General features: G+C 48.6%; 2 protein-coding genes and 1 long non-coding RNA gene across 3 annotated transcripts; 1 reads left to right on the top strand and 2 right to left on the bottom strand.

Moving 5' to 3' along the window:
- The first annotated feature begins 1,645 nt into the window (after positions 1-1,645).
- LOC101762595 (laccase-4) lies at positions 1,646-5,026 on the top strand. Its single transcript, XM_004970485.2, has 6 exons — positions 1,646-1,893; positions 2,036-2,187; positions 2,395-2,639; positions 2,779-2,907; positions 3,520-4,497; positions 4,633-5,026. The coding sequence occupies exons 1-6, from the start codon at positions 1,780-1,782 to the stop codon at positions 4,761-4,763; spliced, it is 1,749 nt and encodes a 582-aa protein (XP_004970542.1). The 5' UTR covers positions 1,646-1,779; the 3' UTR covers positions 4,764-5,026.
- A 610-nt stretch (positions 5,027-5,636) lies between these two features.
- LOC101762327 lies at positions 5,637-9,014 on the bottom strand. Its single transcript, XR_215297.4, has 3 exons — positions 8,496-9,014; positions 6,678-8,034; positions 5,637-5,920 (listed from the first exon to the last, which is right to left on the bottom strand). It is a non-coding gene; the product is annotated as an uncharacterized LOC101762327 (long non-coding RNA).
- Positions 9,015-12,949: 3,935 nt separating this feature from the next.
- On the bottom strand, positions 12,950-16,079 carry LOC101761908 (scarecrow-like protein 9). Its single transcript, XM_004970484.3, has 2 exons — positions 15,949-16,079; positions 12,950-15,796 (listed from the first exon to the last, which is right to left on the bottom strand). The coding sequence occupies exon 2, from the start codon at positions 15,716-15,718 to the stop codon at positions 13,271-13,273; it is 2,448 nt and encodes an 815-aa protein (XP_004970541.1). The 5' UTR covers positions 15,719-15,796; positions 15,949-16,079; the 3' UTR covers positions 12,950-13,270.
- Between the last annotated feature and the right edge of the window lie 4,382 nt (positions 16,080-20,461).

The following is a 20,461-nucleotide window of genomic DNA, read 5'->3' as shown; positions in this document are numbered from 1 at the left end:
TACTTTTGAATGCACATACCAACGATCAAGTTAACTAATTATGCATATAGCATTTCAAAACAAGCATTTTTTCTGCGCCGAAATGCCTCATTAGAAGTAGGGCCGGGAGAGTTGCGAGAGCAAATTCAATGCATTCCTTTTTTTTTACATGTTACTGTTGGTCCGCCTTCCTTCTTTTTCAGTCAATAAAGTAAGAGGAAGGAAACGTTGCATCGCTCAATCGTGTTGGGTCAAGCATCCTTCTCCCCGTTGTGCATTGTACAAGGAAAGAACACACGCTAAGACACCAACCATGCAGGTAGCACCTACTGGATGGATGGTGTCTTGGGATCCATGGCAAGGGATCATGCATCCATTCTTAAACATACACTCCTACAACTCGTAGATTCACTGAACTGTAGGTGAAAAAACCTGCGTCAACCGGTTTCTGAACTTGGAGAAATGGGAACGTAGTAGGAAGCTACGTAGTATGTTGGTGACAGCGACGAACTGTTTTCTTTCTTTTTTAGTTGATGCCCCATGAAAAAAAATTCTTTTCTCCCTTTCGAGAATTTTTGGTGGCCCACGTGAATCATGGATTATTTGCATCATGTAGTTTTGATTAAGCTGCACAACCTAATTAGGAAGTAACCTTTGCACACAGTTCCTAGAAGATCTTTTTCCTCTTTTTATTTGGGTGTCATTATCTAGATGGCCTTGTCAAAATACAGGTAAACATATTTTTCAACACTAGATGCCAGTGTAATCAACAATTTGCTTTATTAATAAGTGTGAAGGATATGGAATATTTGCTTCAAGAAATCGATTCCCAATTGCTTGTAGAGCACCTATTATCTGTAGATTTTGACACTTGACCTCCCTGATTTTGTTCAGGGTCGTCTAAACCAGCAAGTACGAATTAGGGACCAATAATAAGCCATCACCATTCAATTGTCAAAATGTCAAATTACCCATTGTATAGGACAAGATCTTTCATGGAACATGTATATTACTCCCCCGTCCCAAATTATAGGTCGTTTTGGTTTTTCTAGGTTCATAGCTTTCATTGTGTATCTAGACATAGTATATATTTAGATATAGGATATATGGTAAAAGTTATGAATCTAGAAAAACTAAAACGGCGTATAATTTGGGACGGAGGGAGTACATAACAAGCCCTTTTGCAGAACAATAGCGCGACAAGATTTTGTCTCTGATGGTTGGGAATTCTTCTTCGCAAATATCCATCTACCGTACCTTTTCCTTTACCACCACCAAGACAACGGTTTTTACTCTTGTGCACGCACGCAGTTTGTTTGCCTTTCAGTTTCCGTCGGCGAACTCTTGCGCCGGAAAGGGTACGTGACGGCATGCAAATCACCAAAACTAAACTAGCGGCCGGCGATCACCCCAGTGCGTGCATGGTCAAAAGAGAAGGGATCGTTGCCGCATTCTTTGGCCACACTCTAAAGCTAGAGCACTCCAGCTAGCTCGAGCAGCTGGCCTGCCTGCGCCCTTGATCGCTCATCTACCGAATCACCAAACTAATAGTGCCGCCCAAGCTGCGTGCCTGTCGACCGTGTAAAAAACCTAAGAAAATGTGGCGGTGGTAGTTGCCATACACTTGCGCTTGCTCGCCATGCCCTATATATGGAGAGGACTCTAGCGCTTGTCCCAACACACCCACACATTTGTTGCTCCTCTTCCATCTCTTCGGTCGCCTCTAGAGCTCGATCGAAAGCAACTTCAGATAGCTAGCTGCTCCATCGGTCATCAGAGCCTAGAAGTTTGGCCAGGGCCATGGCGATGGCGATCTCCTCCGCTCTTCGTCCGTGCTCCCTCCTCGTGGCGGCCCTGATGCTCCTCGCCTCCATCGTCGAAGTGCAAGGCATCACGAGATACTACGACTTCAATGTACGTCGTTGCATTGATTGTGTTATCTTGATCGCCTGCTAGTACACACGTTTTCCTTACCATGCTACTCGCGTACGGCCGTCTTGATTGTGCTATCTCTAGTACGTGATCTTGACCATCGATGAACCCTAAATGCACGCAGGTGACAATGGCGAACGTGACGCGGCTGTGCTCCAGCAAGAGCATCGTCACGGTGAACGGGCAGTTCCCCGGCCCCGAGCTCGTCGCCAGGGAAGGCGACCGCGTCGTCGTCCGCGTCACCAACCACGCACAGCACAACGTCTCGCTGCACTGGTAAGTGATCCGATCCTACTCTCTCTCCCGTACGAGCGTGATTTGAAGTCAAAAGTGCGCGCGCTGGTGCACCCACTTTTAGCATTACTTCGTCGTCGTAGCGGCACAACAACACCCGCAAAAAGTTCGTTCCAAGAATATCTCATCCCTGCCACCTGCCGGGAACGCTACTAGCTCTGAAAATTTTTCTCTGAACACTCTGATCAGGCACGGCATCCGGCAGCTGCGGACGGGGTGGGCGGACGGGCCGGCGTACATCACGCAGTGCCCGATCCAGACGGGGCAGAGCTACGTGTACAACTTCACCGTCGTCGGGCAGCGCGGCACCCTGTGGTGGCACGCGCACATCTCCTGGCTCCGCGCCACCGTCTACGGGCCCATCGTCATCCTCCCCAAGCTCGGCGTGCCCTACCCGTTCCCGGCGCCCTACAAGGAGGTCCCCGTCATCTTCGGTGAGTGTGTCTGCTGTCTCCGCCGCCGGCCGACGTGAACGGCCGAACGCCACGAGAAAACGATCGTGTTGCTGTTGTTGATGATGGTACTGATCCATTTTGTGTGCGATCGCGAAATGCGATTCGTTTTGGGTGGTAGGTGAGTGGTGGCAGGCGGACACGGAGGTGGTGATCAAGCAGGCGCTTCAGACCGGCGGTGGACCGAATGTCTCTGACGCCCACACCATCAACGGCCTCCCAGGACCGCTCTACAACTGCTCTGCCAAAGGTACGGGTTATGTTCTCTTTTTCTTTTTTTTTTTCCTTTTGGTCTGGATTACACTAGTGAAGCTACGCGTCAGTGTTACGGAGTTTCAAAGCAAGGACGAGCTAGGCATGGCATCTAAAAATACAAAACGAAACAAAAAGAAAAGACGACGCTGATGAGCAAGCAAAGAGTCTAAGCAGCAGTGCTAACAGAAAGGAAAAGGTGACGTCTACGGGCGCCCCCCTGGTTTTCATTTTCTCCATGCATGTCCAAGTTACGTTTTGAAACTCGATCATAAAAGAGGCCTCGTTTTCACGAAGGTGGGGGGTTCAAATCACCAAAGGCAAAGAAGATTCCGAGTTCCTTTCTGGAAACGGGATCTTTGCATTGGCTGTTGGCTGTGGGAATTTACGCAAAACGTCGCCGTCATGGGATCCAATAAACTTGTACTTGACCTAACACATTTTGGTGCACTAAAAAGCAACCTCGCCGGCGGTGGGTCCCGGCCGGTGTGTGACGTAAACGAAATCTTAGTTACGCCTCCAGATAGGTGCGCTTTCTATTCCGATACACGTCGGCATCGAAAAACTTTGTTGTAATCCGCACTGTCCTGCCTGCACGTGTGACACGCAGACACGTACAAGCTGAAGGTGAAGCCCGGGAAGACGTACATGCTCCGCCTCATCAACGCCGCGCTCAACGACGAGCTCTTCTTCTCCATCGCCAACCACTCGCTCACCGTCGTCGAGGTCGACGCCGTCTACGTCAAGCCCTTCACTGTCGACACCCTGCTCATCGCCCCGGGGCAGACCACCAACGTGCTCCTCACCGCCAAGCCCTTCTACCCCGGCGCCAACTACTACATGTCCGCCGCGCCCTACTCCACCACCAGGCCGGGCACCTTCGACAACACCACCGTCGCCGGCATCCTCGAGTACGAGTACCCCGACGCCCCTTCCTCCGCGCCGAGCTTCAACAAGGCTCTGCCGCTCTACAAGCCGACGCTGCCGGGGTTCAACGACACCGACTTCGTCGGCAACTTCACGGCAAAGCTCCGGAGCCTCGCGACCGCGCAGTACCCGGCGGCCGTGCCGAAGACGGTGGACAAGAAGTTCTTCTTCACCGTCGGGCTCGGCACGCACCCGTGCCCCGCCAACACGACGTGCCAGGGCCCCACGAACACGACGCAGTTCGCGGCGTCCGTGAACAACGTCTCCTTCGCGCTCCCGACCAGGGCGCTGCTGCACTCGCACTTCACCGGCCTGTCCAGCGGCGTCTACTCGTCGGACTTCCCCGTCGCGCCCCTGACGCCGTTCAACTACACGGGGACGCCGCCCAACAACACCAACGTGGCCAACGGGACCAAGCTGATGGTGATCCCGTACGGCACCAACGTGGAGCTGGTGATGCAGGGCACCAGCATCCTCGGCATCGAGAGCCACCCGCTGCACCTCCACGGCTTCAACTTCTTCGTCGTCGGTCAAGGGTACGGCAACTACGACCCCGTCAACGACCCGGCCAAGTTCAACCTCGTCGACCCCGTCGAGCGGAACACCGTCGGCGTGCCGGCCGGCGGCTGGGTGGCCATCCGCTTCCTCGCTGACAACCCCGGTAAGATTTTGACTTGACGCCAGTATATATAAGATAGTGCAGTGCAGAGTTCGCAAAAAAAAAAAGATAGTGCAGTGCAGGGGGAAAAAAAATCTCTGTGCACTTGTCTTACAAATGTGCTCTATGAATGCTCAGGTGTCTGGTTCATGCACTGCCATTTGGAGGTGCACACGACGTGGGGCCTGAGGATGGCATGGCTGGTGCTCGACGGCAGCCTCCCGCACCAGAAGCTGCTCCCGCCACCGTCCGATCTGCCCAAATGCTGATCACAGACTCGCTCCCTCCTGCCGACTGCTTCAAAAGGAATTGTGAATTAGACTTGATCAGAAATGTTGGATTTTTTCTGTTTACTTTGTTCATTGCGAATTGCAATTCTTCAAGACTTCCATTTTAATTAGTCCGTTCCTAGCTGACCTGGACTTTTTTGTAATTCTTTTCTTCCATTTGTTTACCACTTTGTAACGGCAATGTTTTGGAACTTTTGAATCAATAAACGATGAGTGACTTGCACCAAGTCCAATAAATTCCATATGTGTCTTTTTTGTTCAAGCTATGTACTATTTATTTCTAGGTAGCTTCTCTTGGGTAGAATAGAAAATTGTCAGCTTAAAGGGGAAAAAACACTCTATGGGGATAGGCCACTTTCAGTATTGAACCCTTGAAAGGTGCTAATGACCAAAATTAGCACATGTTGAGAACTTAAAACAGAAAATGACCCATGTTGAAGTGTTTTAGAGGTGCTATATATGATGGTATGGAATGGCTGATTTGTAGCATATATCAAGTAAAGCTGGGCAGCGTGTAGCTTAGCATGTTGCATTTATTCGAGAAAGAGACGCAACCAAATCAAACCCTTCCACCAGAACACAAGCAGTAAACCACACCTTCCTTTCAACAGCCTAAGGCCTCCTTTGGAAGCATCGGCCGACCAGTCCCGGGACAGCACATCCCCACAGGGGAAATCCCTGGGACATACGCATCCCACCCTAGCAAGGGGAGAACCGCCCCTTATCCGATGTCGCTGTTTGGGAGGCAGACTCCAGAGGATACCCGCCCATACCCTGATTGTAAATGTGCAGAAAATAGCCCACAATTCACAAATACCTCCAAAAATACCTAAAAATTAGGGGGAAAATCAGAAAATAAAAAATAGCAACTTGATAAATAAAATCCGTAACATGTCTACAAGGTCAACAAGCAACATCAATCACCAAATTACATTCGCATCCAGCTGGACTAAATGAACAGATGCTCTTTGCATGTTTTAAGCATCTACTTAATTAACTACAATGCTTTCAACTCAACTGTGGCCGCATAATCTAATTATTGTATAAGAGATTTAGCTAGTAAAATAAGCCAAGGACTTTCCCTCCAACATGCTTTCTCCTATTCATATTCTTCCACCATTCACTGTTCACTGATTCTGAAAAAAAATAAACAACAGTCAGCATTGAAAAGTTGTAAACAGTAAACAATTTTAGTCTGATCTCCTAAAATTGTACAGTATGAATTTATCATGATTTGGTAAGCATTTTATATTTCGCAAGCTTCCTAAGTTGTCTGCTTAATCTAGTTTGGCTTGTGCCCAAATCACACATAAGACGGTAACAGAAATGGTAAATGGACTAGACAACATCCTACTAACCATGCCTATTTTCTCCAGGCACTAGCATGAAGCCAACAAACTTGTGCAGCAACAAAGTTGACACTTGACTTCACCCCTAGATTTCGTGGACTCAAGTACCAACCCCAACTTGTCATGAAAAAATGCTACGTCGTGCAGATCGGCTGGCTGGAATGTGAAACTGTGACTAGAAACTAGCAAGGCCAGTCGGTTGGAATGTGAAACTAGCAGGACTAGACATGGAAAGAACTGATGCTCGTAAAACAGGAAGCAATCATCCAATATAGTATTATTAATATATAGTTGACCAGTTATTTGTAAGCCAAGTAACACAACTTAAAAATTACTATGCATGCATACTACTGGTTTACAGAAAGCAGGTAGCAGACACAACCATGCTAGAACTCAAATCAAAGATCTGGCACAACTAGGCAATAGGAGAAGTGGCAACTTACAGTAATATATAATGGCCACACTCCTATAATATGCTTATTCAAGGACAACAAAAATTGTGTATTCACATATATGCAAATTTCACAGTTTTTCCACTTGCTACCTCTCTTGGCTGAAACCAACGCTCTACAACTTGCTCTTGATCCGGCACCTTCCTCTTCTCCTCAGCTACCAGGGATAGCATAAACTGCTTTTAGCACCTTCCTCTTCTCCTTGGTGTCGTTCTCGTGCAGGCAACAGCAGGACAAACAACAATCTTGTTAGTTAAGCAATTGGGCATGCCGTGACTGACATGAACATCCAAATTAAAAGGTGGACACTTGCAGACATCATACTAAAAAATAATAGGTAGAGTAGCCACATAATTCTAAAATAAATCCAGTAAGAAGTTTAAGAAGCAGACAAGGACATGGTTGCAGACAAGGACATGGTTCATACATATTGCAAGACTATACAATTTTTGACAATAGCTTTAAAAAATGAATAGCCGCATGCAACAAGTAAACAATAAAACAAAATTAAGATCAATGTTGATCACACAATAGCAACAACGCTCACTAGTAAGCTCTATTTATTCAAGATTATTTTATTGCCCTCGTTGCAGCAAGATTAGTCCATTTCCTATTAAATGAACAATAATAAACGACACAGGTGAAAAGGGAAAGTAACAAAAGAGCCTAGTTGAAATCTCTTCGCACGATATGATGTGAGAAGAATAATCTGAACCGAAAGAAAGTCAGTGACCTCATCTTTGTTCAGCCATGGTTGTCCTTTGCTTTGCTCCGTTGTTTATCTATACCAGACCCTCACTTATTTTTTTCAACCCTTTTCTCTCAAGCTTAATTTAGCATAACGAAGAAGCAAAGCAGCAAGGCTTTAAAAAAAATAAGCACTTACAAAGTTACAGGGCTCTGCTAGCTAGCCTCCAAGGACAATAAAAATGAAAAACATTGCATCGCAGTATTGCAAAACCACCTATAGAAAGTCACAGCACATGACAAATTGAGGGAAAGATATAAAAATGATACCCAGGTACTATATTATGTTTCACATGCTGCTAGCACAAATCATAAGTTACTAGGCTCAAATTATGATATATTGAGCTACATTAATGCTCACTTTCTCAAAATTTGGCCCAAACCTTACCTAGCATACGAACCCAAAAGCTATTATCCTATGCCATTCAAAAATAATCTGAACTAATTAAGTTGAAAACCTGGAACTCATATATACGATTGTAAGCATATACATGAGAAACTACTAAGTGAAACTTTACAAAAAAAAGAAAGAAAGCTAACATTATTTTGGGCCTGCATATCCTACCTTGCCTACTGGAGTTCTGGTCATGGACGATTCATGAGAACAAATGGCTACTACACTATGCCGTGATCATCTTATGAAACACATGAGTGTTCCTTCACGCCAACATCAACCATGGTCAAATTCTTACCATGATAGACCTTTATTCAAAGAGATAAGAATGCAATTTAATTAGTCAAAAGACTCAAAGCATACAGTACATTATTTCAATCAGAATAACCTGTCAAGTTCTAACTCAATTGTTGACATCGAAACACAGTATTTCTCAACAGAAAATCACATTTGATTTCTGAATATATTTTTTTCTAATTTGAGCATGCTGAACAACCAAAATCACAAACTCCCCTGAAACCAAGGTTCAGGAGCAATGACATATCTCACCTGCATATAAGATTTTTTTAGATCAAGGAAACACTAATACATCCCTATGCTCTCCACTACTTGTTGTTATCTATACTTAGCAATGTATCACCAACCTAAAGTGAGTAGCAACTAGTCCTTGCCTATAAAGAAAAATTAATTACAATGAGATGCACTAGCCATCCCCATCAAGAACAAGCGATGTAGTGCAAGTCTGCAATACAAGGTAAGGCTCACTTACCAATCCAAGTCCAGATCAAAATTGGAATATAGATCTCCGTCCCAGCCCAATACAAGAATAATGTAAGAAGTCCAGATCAAAATTGTGGAGAGTGCAAGACTGCATCACAAATCCAGATCGCTGCATTCTTACACTCTCCACAAAAATTCAAGGACTGTACTCGTTGTACTTGTTGATCTTGTTGGAGCAACGAGCTTGGGGAGGGAGGCCACAGGCACAGGTACTTGGGGGTACTGCAACGGAGATTGCCGGAGTAGTAGAGGAGGAAGACGAGGTGGAGACACCGCGGTTGATGCAGAGGCAGCTGCCGACGGGGACAGGAGCGGAGCGCCTGCTTGAGGAGCACCGGGGATGGGGAGCTAGAGAGGCATTGCCGATGGGGAGGCGCGGGGGCGACGCTTGGACGGGGAGAGGAGAGGGCGTGCCTGGTGGTGGAGCGGAGCGCCGTGGAGAGGCGGAGGGACGGGGAAGCGGCGTCTGGACCCTCGAGGTGGGGGAGCGCTAGCCCGTGAAAAACGTGTGGATCGGGTCGCCATACCCCGCGGTGTCGGCTTCCAAAGGGCGAGGCAATTTGGCCCGAGGCCGGAGGGTCGCACGGGCCTCCAACCCGAGGAAAATGCTGGGATCCCGCCGGGGTTTCGCGTTCCCAAAGGGGCAATAAATGTGTTTCCATCTTCATCCTTTCGGACTGACGGGCAAACAAATCAACACCTACCAGAAAGTCACAGTATTTTTTTGACGGGTCAACAACAGAGAGGGGGAGAGAATCCCCCACCTAAAATTCCATTCATTGGCCCTGAACCGGCCCCGGAGATAATTGTAGTTTTTTACAAATTAATAATACCTTTCTCACCTAAAATGTGTGCAAGTAGCACCATCATGCTGAAGTAATTGATTGTGAACTAATATTGGATGAAATGTTATTTGAAGCTAGAAGCAGAACTGAATTTCTTTTAATTTTGGAGAACTTTAATTTTAGACATCTGGTACATATTCTGATCTCTGAATTTACAATTGCAATCCCAATATAATGTAGCTGCCAGGTAAAAGGCCAAAGAAAATCAGGCAGCCAAGAAATCAATAAATCAAATCAAGAGAACAGATCAGCTCTCTATCTCGCCGCAGCAAGTTGCTGTTTCCTCAATCTTCTGCGACGCTTTGACAACTTCCTATGGGCTAACATTTCCTGTCACATTTGCCAAATAGGCAAATACATGGCCGTCTCAAAGTTCAACTACTACAGAAGTACTGAAAGTAGATGTTTTGGATGTACAGGAAGGAGGATTAAGCTGAGCAAATAGTTACCATGGGTTATTCTTGTCACCTTCATCACCTTACACATGTCACATGCATTTTCTTTTCCAACTGTCAGCTCCACAACCTATGACCTCAAGATCAATTTTCAGACTCAATTTTGAATGCAAAGTGGGGATGTGTGTATGTCTGGCTGTCTGTCTGTCTGTATCCTGAAACTTAAATAGCTGCATCCATGTGAATGAGATAAATAAATCATAAGTATAGCTTTCTGAATTGCCTACTACCAATTTCTCGTAATATTACTGAAATTTGCTACGGTGCTATGCTTAGATTACTGTCCTCTCCCTGGTTTCAGTATGCCAGTATGTTCTCTATATTTGCACCTGGAGCATCAATATAACAATTTTATTTTTCCTTCATAACTATATAATGCACAAGAGTGATTGTAGTCTGAATGACATACTCGTTCCATTTGATCTTCATTGTAGAAGACCTAAAAAGGCATCATTATGTAACAAAACTAACTGGCCACATGAACAGCTAACACAAAACTATGTGATTAGGTCAGTACGATTACATATAGTCTATAGATCTCAGTCCGATCCCATCTAAGTCACTAAGTCAGCACTTTATTCAGCCCAAAATTTGGCACCGCATCCACAAAGCCCCAAATTTGAACTTGTATCTTTGTTTGAAGGTAGCAGTGGTGAATTATTATCACCATCAATTTTTATAAGAGCCAAACAAATTTGAACTATGATTTGATAGGGGCCGCGCGAACGCGTACCCCCTCTACCATAAATTATGACGTCCACTCTCCTACTTGAGGAGATGGTAGACCAACACTTCCACCGTGTGCAATGTGGACCATTGATCTAGGCCATGGGTATCCTTGATCACCCATAGACCCCGTCCAGGTAAGTAAGTTTTTCGGTAGCCGCACCCGTGATTATATAGTCAGGTAATTAGGCTAATCGTGTCAAAGTTCCTGTTTGGGACTAAACTCTCATGTCATGTGCTCTGCTCCCCCTAAGCGCCTCAATCTGGGCCTTCTAACGAACGCGCGTGGAGGCCTAGAGTCACAAGTCTCAAGAGGCCGGAAACACGGCCCAGTTATCACGGGCCTACTCATCCTGTTGAGGGCACGGCCCAGGTCATCCAAAAGTCCTACTACTCATTTTGCTTTCCCGTCCCGTGTCGTCGTCGGCTCGTCGTGCGAAATGTGAACCGACTGCGAGTCCGCGAGCATCTTGCAACTTGCCAACCCTGTCGGTCTCGCGCCTGCGCCGTACGCTTACTTGTCATGGCCAAGTTGGCAACCAAGTTACCAAGTGACACTTCTTTTTCGCTTTAGCGATACACGGAAATAATCAGCCCCTCCACACACCTTTCACTCTCGAGGACGGATGCGACGAGAGAGACGGCAGATTCTTCGCCCCCATTGACCCCAAGCGAGGCTTCTAGGTCTCCCGGGGTGTCGACACTAACACGTAGAATATAAGTTCCTGTCAGTGTTAGTTTATACTCCATGTTTGCTTACAAAGCTTCCAATCTTAGGCGAAACTCGACAGTTGATGAGGGCACGCCATGTTCAGGTCCCTGCTTCACACGGCATGACCGCCGCACGGAGACGACTCGATGCGACACCGTTCTGGTATTCTGTATCCAGTGTTCAACTTGCCCTCCACAGTTTGCACTACTACTAGTATATTTTGCACACTGTCACGTCGCCGGATTGGGGCAGCGCCACATGACACGCCCCCACATCGCTCGTGGATACTCCCTACGATCCCGCGAAATCTAGCGGAAATCGTAGAAAACTCTGCCTGTCGCACAAGAATCTCCTGTTTGATTCGCCCGCTCGTGCCCGGGCACCGGATGTGATCCCTCAGCGATCTTCAGTTCAGTGAACCTGAACCTGAGCGCCCTCTGTCCGCTGACCTGGTGTGAACGGCATATTATTTGGCGCCCGGCCACGGCGACGGCGCCGGAGCGAGCGCTACGGGGCTACGGCTATATCTGGAGCAGGCCCTGAGTGCGCCTGATCTAGCCAGTGTCGTGACGCGCCAGCGATCGACGCGCGACGGCGACCCCCACCTTGTCCGTAACAGTTATCGCCGAGCTGCCGTAACTTTCCGCCGCTGATAACTGATAAGCCTTTTGTGCTGGATTCTTCTTGGTGTGTACTTGCTGCAAGCCACGTCTGGTGCCACCAATACGTTTCCTGTTCTCTTTCGAAGGAAAAAAAAAAGATTGTTCTGCGCACTGTATTTTACGAAGATTTAAGATGCGATAAAGCTACCGCCGCTGTCAGGAGCTTTTGGTGTTTTCCTCGTCGTAACGCAGGCAGGGGCGCAGGGCGTAGGTTCGTTGGACCGATCTGTTCATCACCGTTCGGTCCGCCGTTCGTGACGAGAGAGAGGACACGGCGATGCAATGATGCATACGGCGGAGGTGGCTGCTGCCTGCTGCAGTTCGGCGGATGCGCTGGGCTTTTCGCAAGAAAGCGATGTCCATTTGCCGGCGATCGACATCCGCGGCGCCAAAACCCAATCCTCTCCCCTGCGGCTATCTCTCGCGCGCGTCGACCAGATCAGGTCGCCGACTCGCCGTCTGTCGGGCGACGTTCTAGACGCTCCAACGGCGGCCGTGTACTGCCGACGCGAGTAGATGCTTTTGGATCAGGTTATTGAGTGGCATGCACCGATCAGTTCAACCCAAAAGATTAAACTGATGAGTAAACATTCAACCTAAAAGCTTAAGCTGATGAGGAAAGTTGGACGATTCACTTGTACTCCAACATGGGTACTAGACGTTTCAGCTGATGTGTGAGCAGCAATTTGGATCCTTCTAGCTGATGTGTTTTCGTCTTTTGCACTTTGCTGTTTGGGGTTCTAGACACAATCATGCAGGAAGCCTTACGACTGCATTTCTGCATCAAGCGAAGCAGATGGCTGCAGACTGAACTTGAGCGATGCCAATTTCCTCACGTAGCTCTGTTCACCGAAATGTCAAGTGTTTATCTCTGATCGGTCCTGTTTCAGAGATACGGGAAAGTTACAGATGCGGTTAGCTCACCTGCTTAGAGGACCGGACAGTCGTTCAGTCCATGATAGCATCACTTGCCTAACTGGCCACACACCTAGTAGCTCTCACAAGGTGCACGAAAGATTGCAGAACCAAACAAGCCCAAAACCAAAAAGGCCAAAAATTTCTGACAGCACTGATTAACCGGGAACAAATATAATACAAGATTTCATGAGATTGATCCATGCATGAAACAATCCTAGGTCTACCGCATAATTAACATACCTAGCCTGCTCCATCAAAGAATGCACTGCCCAAAACTACCTAACATGCAGGGGGAACCCAGATCATGTCACCATATAAGATGGTGAAGAGATGTTTAGCAGCTCGATCTAGCTTATATGTTGCAGTCCAGGAACAATCAGCCCAAGCATCCAACATATGAACAGGTCTGCACTTACAGTACTCTGGAATCATAGAAGCCCAATAAGCTAGTGAGATGATTTGTGATCTGGCTTCCATGTCGAGAGCGCCATCAGGATGCGCCCTTTCCACCCTTGCAGTAACCACTTGTTGTCCTCGTCGATGATGAAGTCCTTGTGGTAGCACCTGACCTTCTCCCGTGCGCGCTTCATGATGTCCTGGTTCATTGGCAGCTGCTTGAACCCGGCCCTCTGATTCCGGACCTGCCATTGCTTGTATGTCTCCGGCCTCTCCATCCTCTCCATTCCCTCGCAGGAGATCACATTGATTGCCTCCCGCCCGAACAGGGCAGACTCGATGAGCAGCCTCTGCTCGTTGTCCCTTGGAATGTTTGTCTCCAGCATGTCAAAAACAGCAGAGTAGTGGAACAAGGCCTCCCGGAAACGTGACACGAAGAATGGAGCATTGTAAGAACCATTGATGATGCCGTGGATGAACAGATGTGGGTTCATCTTTCTGATAGTGTTCAAGACCATGTTCCTCGGGCTCTCAGCCACCACGCTCTCGTCCATCAGTGTCTTGAATTTGAACATGCAGTTGACAATCAGCAGCTCATCCTTCTCAATTTGGAGATCCTCTATCTGAACGGCCTCAAACCGAGATGCTATAGCTTTGAACTCAAAAGGGACATTGAAGGTCTGAGCATAATCTTTTAGATACCTTCCTGTCTCCTCTATACGCTCTGCTGGGCGAAAACCAGGCTGAGGTGTGTCAATTCCTGTGATCCGGAGTCTTGGAGGGCCACCAGGCCTAGTAGATAGCCGCTGAATGAGGCATGGCCACTGAAATCCATAGTATATGCCATAGTCGACAATGTGAACTTTCTTTGCCTTCTCCACGGCATTCATGATTGTCTGATTGGCAAAGAAATGAGAGATCTTCTTGAATGGGCAAGCTGCCAAATAAAGCTGGTAGGCTTTCAGCACATCAGTGCAGGGAAACCGCGTCATTATAACAGACTTGTAAATCTGACTACCATTACCAGCAAGCCTCGCCTCAAGGCCATTGGCGAAGCAGTACGCCAAGCGCTGGTCACCATCACCTTTGGGAGATGCATGCTGCCTGATCTGCTTCAGGAGCTCAGTTGCGCCACGCCGATCATCAGTGGCCACAGACTGAGCACAATGGATGAGGAGAGTTTCCAAGTCAACAACCTCTTTCTTCGGCTGCTTCTTGCCACGGCCCTTGCCATGTCCGGACCCTTTCCCATGACCCCCGTGCGAATGCCTCGCAACGTCATGCTGCAGGGCTTCACGCAGCTCCTTGACACCTTTGGAGCACGTCTCTCCATTGCACAGCAAGACCTTGTCCATCATCTCTCGCACAAGGTGATCAGTGTCGATAGCAGATGCTGAATGTTTGCTGCACCTCCCTTCCTCTGCATCCAAGTCATCACCGTAGAAATGCTTCTTCCCCCGGTGAATTGCTGCCTCAACATCAGCCTTCTCTGTCTTCACCTCTGCAAACCTCTTCTCCTCTTTGACATTAGCCACCAAGCCTGTAACAGATGCTGGCTTCTCAAGATCAATCACAAGCTTACTCTCGTCAGGCAGAAACCTGCTTGCCTCTTCCAATCCGCGGCAGAACTGCATAGCCTGCTGGCTCTGCACAACAAAATCAGTCAAGCCAACATCCGGCATAACACCAGACGAGCTTAACAACGACCCGAAGCCGTCAGATAGTGCAACACCGCTGCCGTTCGATGATGCGAACGACGGCGACTGCGAAAGCAGGGCCTCCGGCACCGGGTTTGTCTGCAGCTGATAGAATTCCGTCGGGTCGTACGGCCACGGGCCGCCAGCATCCACCACGCTGCTCTCAGGGCTCAGATCCTGATACAGCTGCGGCGGCTGCAGGAACGCCGCCGAGGGGAAGTCGAGCGCCGGCGTCGGCACCGCGCCGAAGCCATCGGACGCCGCCGCGCCGCAGCTGCAGGAGCCGAAGCTATTGCAGGAGTTGGTGACGCTGCTACCGTCGGGGCTCTCGACCGCGCTCCCGCCGGAGCTCGTAGGCTGGTCGGCGAGGATCTCGAGGAACGGCTTCTCGGCGGCGAGCAGCGCGGAGTGCTCCGGGTAGTGCTCGAACTTGTCGTCGATGTCTTCGGCCATGAGCATGCGGTTGATGTACCCCAGCACGATGTCCGAGAATGCCTCCGAGTCGTCCGGCTGCCCGGCCGCCGCCGGAGCGGGCGCGGCCGCGGCATCCCGCGGCGGCGACGCGCGGTTGGTGGACGCAGGCGGGACCACGGTAGTCGGCGCGACATTCAGGTACCCGCCGCCGACGCCCGCAGCGGCAGCGATCCCGTCGTGCGGCAGGAAGAGCAGCGACTCGAGGTCCTCCGCCGTGAACCCATTGGCGGCGGCCGCGGCGATTTGGGGGTAGATTGGCAGGTGGCCGTCGCGCTTGGATCCCGGCAGCAGCGCGCACAGCTCGTGCAGGCCAGTATCCATGACCATCGATATGGACTCCGCGCCCCCAAACCACCACCACCGCAGAGCATATACAGAACACAAACACAGCAGAGAGCCGGCGACCTGGCAAATGCACGGAAACACAACGACACGAATCAGAATTCGAGCTCAGAGCAGAGGCGATATAAAGTCCACGAGCCCGAACGCGCTGACTAAATCCGACGGATCAGCGGGCGTACGGAGCAGACGCGCGAGAGCTCGTCAAGGGGGCGTACCTGTGCGAGACCGCGAGCGACCCGGGGGACGCGCGGGACGAGAGGGAAGGCGAGCGAGGAAGAGACCCGAGACGCAAGCGGGGGGTAGAGAGAATGATAAGAAAGGCAGGGGAGGAGGTGGTGGACGCGGACCAGTGTTTTTCGAGAGGCGCAGGTTAGCCCGAGCCGGGGCTTTTGTATCAGCACGGGTGCGAGAATGTCGACACCCATTCACCCCAATCGCGCGTCCGGCCCGTGCACCGCGTCCACGCTCTGCGGCGTGCGATCTGGCGTGGGAGGTCGCGGTGGGCGGCCGGGATGGGGCCGGGCGCACGGGGTGGGTTCACGGAGCGGGTGTGCCCCGCCCGGTGCGGCCGTTCGCGGAGTAAGGTCATGTTTAGTTACTCCCAACTCCCAACTTTGACACTATGCAAAAAGAAGATTCCCCATCACATCAAACTTGCGGTACATGCATGGAGTACTAAATGTAGATGAAATTAAAAACTAATTGCACAGTTTTGTTGTACTTTGCGAGACGAATCTTTTGAGCCTAATTAGTCAATATTTGGACAATAATTCACAAATACAAACGAAACGCTACAGTGTGCTACAGTGCTGTAACAGTAATTTGGCACCTCCCAAATTCCCCAACTAAACACGGCCTAAGTTTCCTGGAAGCGGGCTATCTGGGCCGCAGTCCGCAGGGATGATCTGGGGCCGGTGGACAAAGGTTGTGTTGTGTTGTGTTGTTTATTCGTGCGAGTCTTGTGACCCGTTCTGTTTGGCACTTTGACTACCTTGACAGCCCGGCGACCTTAAAAACGATTTCTGTTGGCATCGGTTTGGTGATTAGGGACGGGGGGTGGGTCCCGCGTGTGGGATTGGCTCAGATCGCACGTGCATTACTGTTACGGCCCTAGTATCTCCACGACTCTCTCGAAAAAAAATAGCATCCCGACGACTCTGGCAGGCTCTCCGCGCGGAAATTTCACGGCTTCCGGAGCCGTAACTGGTGGGCATCGTTGGCGTGTTTGCCGAGAAAAATCTGGCCGATTTTATCACCTGTGTGATCGCCTGATTGGCGCAGGGGCATGGGACCGGGCGCACGGTTCCGGCTGCCTTGGCCGCCAAGTTCTCGGCAGCCCGGCGAGCCACGTGGTGGTCCCGAGCTGTCCACGCCGCCTCCACAGACGAGCGCGGGGTCAGTGTGTGCCCGGGTGGCAGCCGAGCGACACGTCAGCGGGTGGGCGCGGCGCGCAGGGCCCTCGCCACGTCGTCCTACGCTCATCGCTCGCGCAGCACCGGCAGCACACTGCTGGCACTGCTCTACTGGTGCCTGGAGACCGCGGCATAACGTGACAGCTTTTGCTGCAAAAAAGAACATGGCATGCAACATCAGCACATCACGGATTCACGGTCCACTGGTCCATGTAACTACAGTGCAAAACCCACAGTTAGCACCTAGGAGTATAGCAAGTGAGATAATAGTGATACTCGCATATAAATATGTAGGAGATTTTGAGGTGTTTGGATACGATGTGCTAATCTTTAGCAGGTCATATCGGATGTTCGGATGCTAATACAAAGATTAAATATGAGCTAATTACAAAACTAATTGCACAGATGGAGTCTAATTCACGAGATGAATCTATTAAGACTAATTAATCCATCACTAGCAAATGATTACTGTAGCACCACATTATCAAATCATGGACTAATTAGGCTTAATAGATTCGTCTCGCGAATTAGACTTCATCTGTGCAATTAGTTTTGTAATTAGATTATGTTTAATACTCCTAATTAGTATCTAAACATCCAATGTGACAGGTGCTAAAGTTTAGCAGAGGGTACCCAAACACTCCCTTTGACTCTTTCGTCACGTAATCTTTTTTTTAAAATAAAATCGTCGCATAATCTTGCTAGAGATTGTGGTCACATTAGTTATGTACGATCCGAGCTGCATCACATGCATATGCATGGGAGGCGCAAGTGCAGTGGCCCCCCAGACGGATTCCTTCTAGAAGGTTTCGGTACATCGGACAATGGACACTGCTAGAAATTGAATGAATAACTAATCTGGCAGGTGGAATCTTTTTCGGGTGAGACCAGCATAGCCCGCGATATCCGATCGTTATTTTTGCACACCCAAAATATAGGAACTGTCCTGAAAAGTGCATGAGCAATTGCATTTGAATCATCAGATTAAAATGTGAGATCCGTAAACAATTTGAGAACTGCTCCGATCCAGTACTCCTCTTTTAATGTTTAGCACAAAATTTAAAGCAGCCCACCAACTAATTAACTACTTTGTTGATTAAAATTTGCATGGATCCCAAATGGGCCCACCTTTATTCTTGCCTAGCGCATGCCTATCCTATCCATGATCCATCCCCATCTGCTTTCCCTGCTCATCCTTTCCTCGCCGCCGCCGCCTTCGCTTCACCACGCACGCAAAATGAGACAGTATCGGCGGGAGCGGATGGCACGAATGAACTTGCCGTCATGAAGCACTGTTCGATGCTGGCACCGCCACCGCATGACCGCTCCCACACACGCGAAATGAAGCGGTGCCGAATAGGGGGATCGGCGGAAGGGATGAGCTGGGAAAGCGGATGGGGATGGATCGTGGATTGGGCGGGCTTGGGTTGAACAAGGGTAGGGTTGGCCCACTCGGGACCCATGTGAAAATTAATTAATGAAATGGTTAATTATTTTGTGAGCTACTTTATAATTCGTGCTAAAAGTTAAAAAGAGTGTACCAGAGCAGTTCTCAAACAATTCATGTCGGAAAGAAAAAAAATGTTCTTCAGCGCGCTGATGGCTAAAAATCACAGGATACAAGGAAAACTACATAGTACGTATATTGTTTACCAGCGCAAACATGTCGAGGTTTTATCAGATCATTGCATCTCGCCGCAAAAACAAATGCATGGAATAATTATGCCCTTTTCCTTTCGACAGCGACTGCAAATGCCAGTATTAATTGTCCAGTCGTCGGATATGTGTAAACCGAGAAAGTTAGAAATCATGTTGCCCACTGCCAGTGCCAGCCATCGCCGTCGCATATGCAGGGAGCAAAACGTCAATCCACGCATGCCTTCTTCGTTCTCAACCGGCAGGCATCGATCCACCACGTAAAATACACCGGATTAACGTGCGTGACTTCAGATCGAGGTGAATTAGGCGAGACTAATATATGTGATCGGGATCCCTCAAATGATCTTGCTCGGCGTCCCGTGTTTGTCGTCGTCCCAAAAACTCCTCGTCGCATCATGTCGTGTCATGCGTGTCCCCTCTCACCTTTTCTTCTGCCACTTTGTCGATCTCTTAGTTGTTCATCCACTTTTATTTAATTTGATGGTTTTAATTATTGCGGCATCAACCATGATAGCTAGGTTTGATCACTGGAGAGCCTAGATAGAGTACGGCTATTTAGAAAATGGAATTGATAAGACTTAACTTTAACCCTCCATTTACACATCTTCGTGGGTTGTGTATCCTGAAGCTACTCCCATCATCCTAAGTCCTAAATTATATATATAGGTCGTTTTAGATTTATTAAATTTATAATTTTTATTATGCACTTAGATATACCCTATGTCTAGATAATAATAATAATATTTATGCATCTAGAAAATTCAAAACGATCTAATTTAGGACAGAGTGTACACAGCGAGAAAGGAATATGCGCTGCACGTGGCTAAGTTCAGCTTGTTTTTGTTTAATTCATATACAAGATAATCTCCACTTCTCCAGGCTTCAGCTTGTTTTTGACGTCTTTCATCTGTCGCCATCATCAGCTCCTCTCCTTCTGTTTTTCCATATATTTTCCCCTGTAGCTCGATCGTGCTGTTGACAAAAGTCGCTATCATCGTAAGTGCAGTGCGAATGCATGGTTCCTAGTTTCCCAATTAACATACACAATGTATTCTAAGCAAACCTCGACTAGCATACTGCAGCTTCGCGATATAATGGTCAAAACAATAGAGTCACGTACCTCCATGCACGATGCACGTCCCAGGAAACCTCCCGGACGAGTAAACAAACATTTGCATGCACCATTGTGCACCTAACCAAACACCGCACCAGCACTACGTGCGTACCCGTTTTATTAATTGTAATGATGCTAACCGCTGACCATGCACCAAGCGACTGTACTTGGCGACAAAGCACCCGTTCGTGGAATTGTTTATGTAACTGGACGCGCCAAATAGCGTCCAGGTTCGTTGTATTCGTACGCCGCAAGCAGCTGAGCGGTGCATCAATCTTTTCCGGTAGGAGTGAGGGTAGCGCTTGACCCGAGAGCTGCGTCGGCGTGCAGATGTCGCCTTTGACTTGGCTTTGCATGCGGATGCGGCTTCGAGTCTCTGGGGAGGAGTTGCCCGATCCTAGTGGATATAATCCAAAAATATTCTCTGCTGTTTCGGGTTCAAAATTATTGACCTTGACCATGGCGTGCATATTGAGGAGTACTCCATTCTAATAAAACGGAGAAAAGGGAGAACATGGCAGTATGGCACCCACAGCATCACTT

This window comes from Setaria italica, chromosome V (genome assembly GCF_000263155.2).
Source record: "Setaria italica strain Yugu1 chromosome V, Setaria_italica_v2.0, whole genome shotgun sequence".
Classification (NCBI taxonomy): domain Eukaryota; kingdom Viridiplantae; phylum Streptophyta; class Magnoliopsida; order Poales; family Poaceae; genus Setaria; species Setaria italica.
This window is presented reverse-complemented; position numbering and strand designations above follow the sequence as displayed.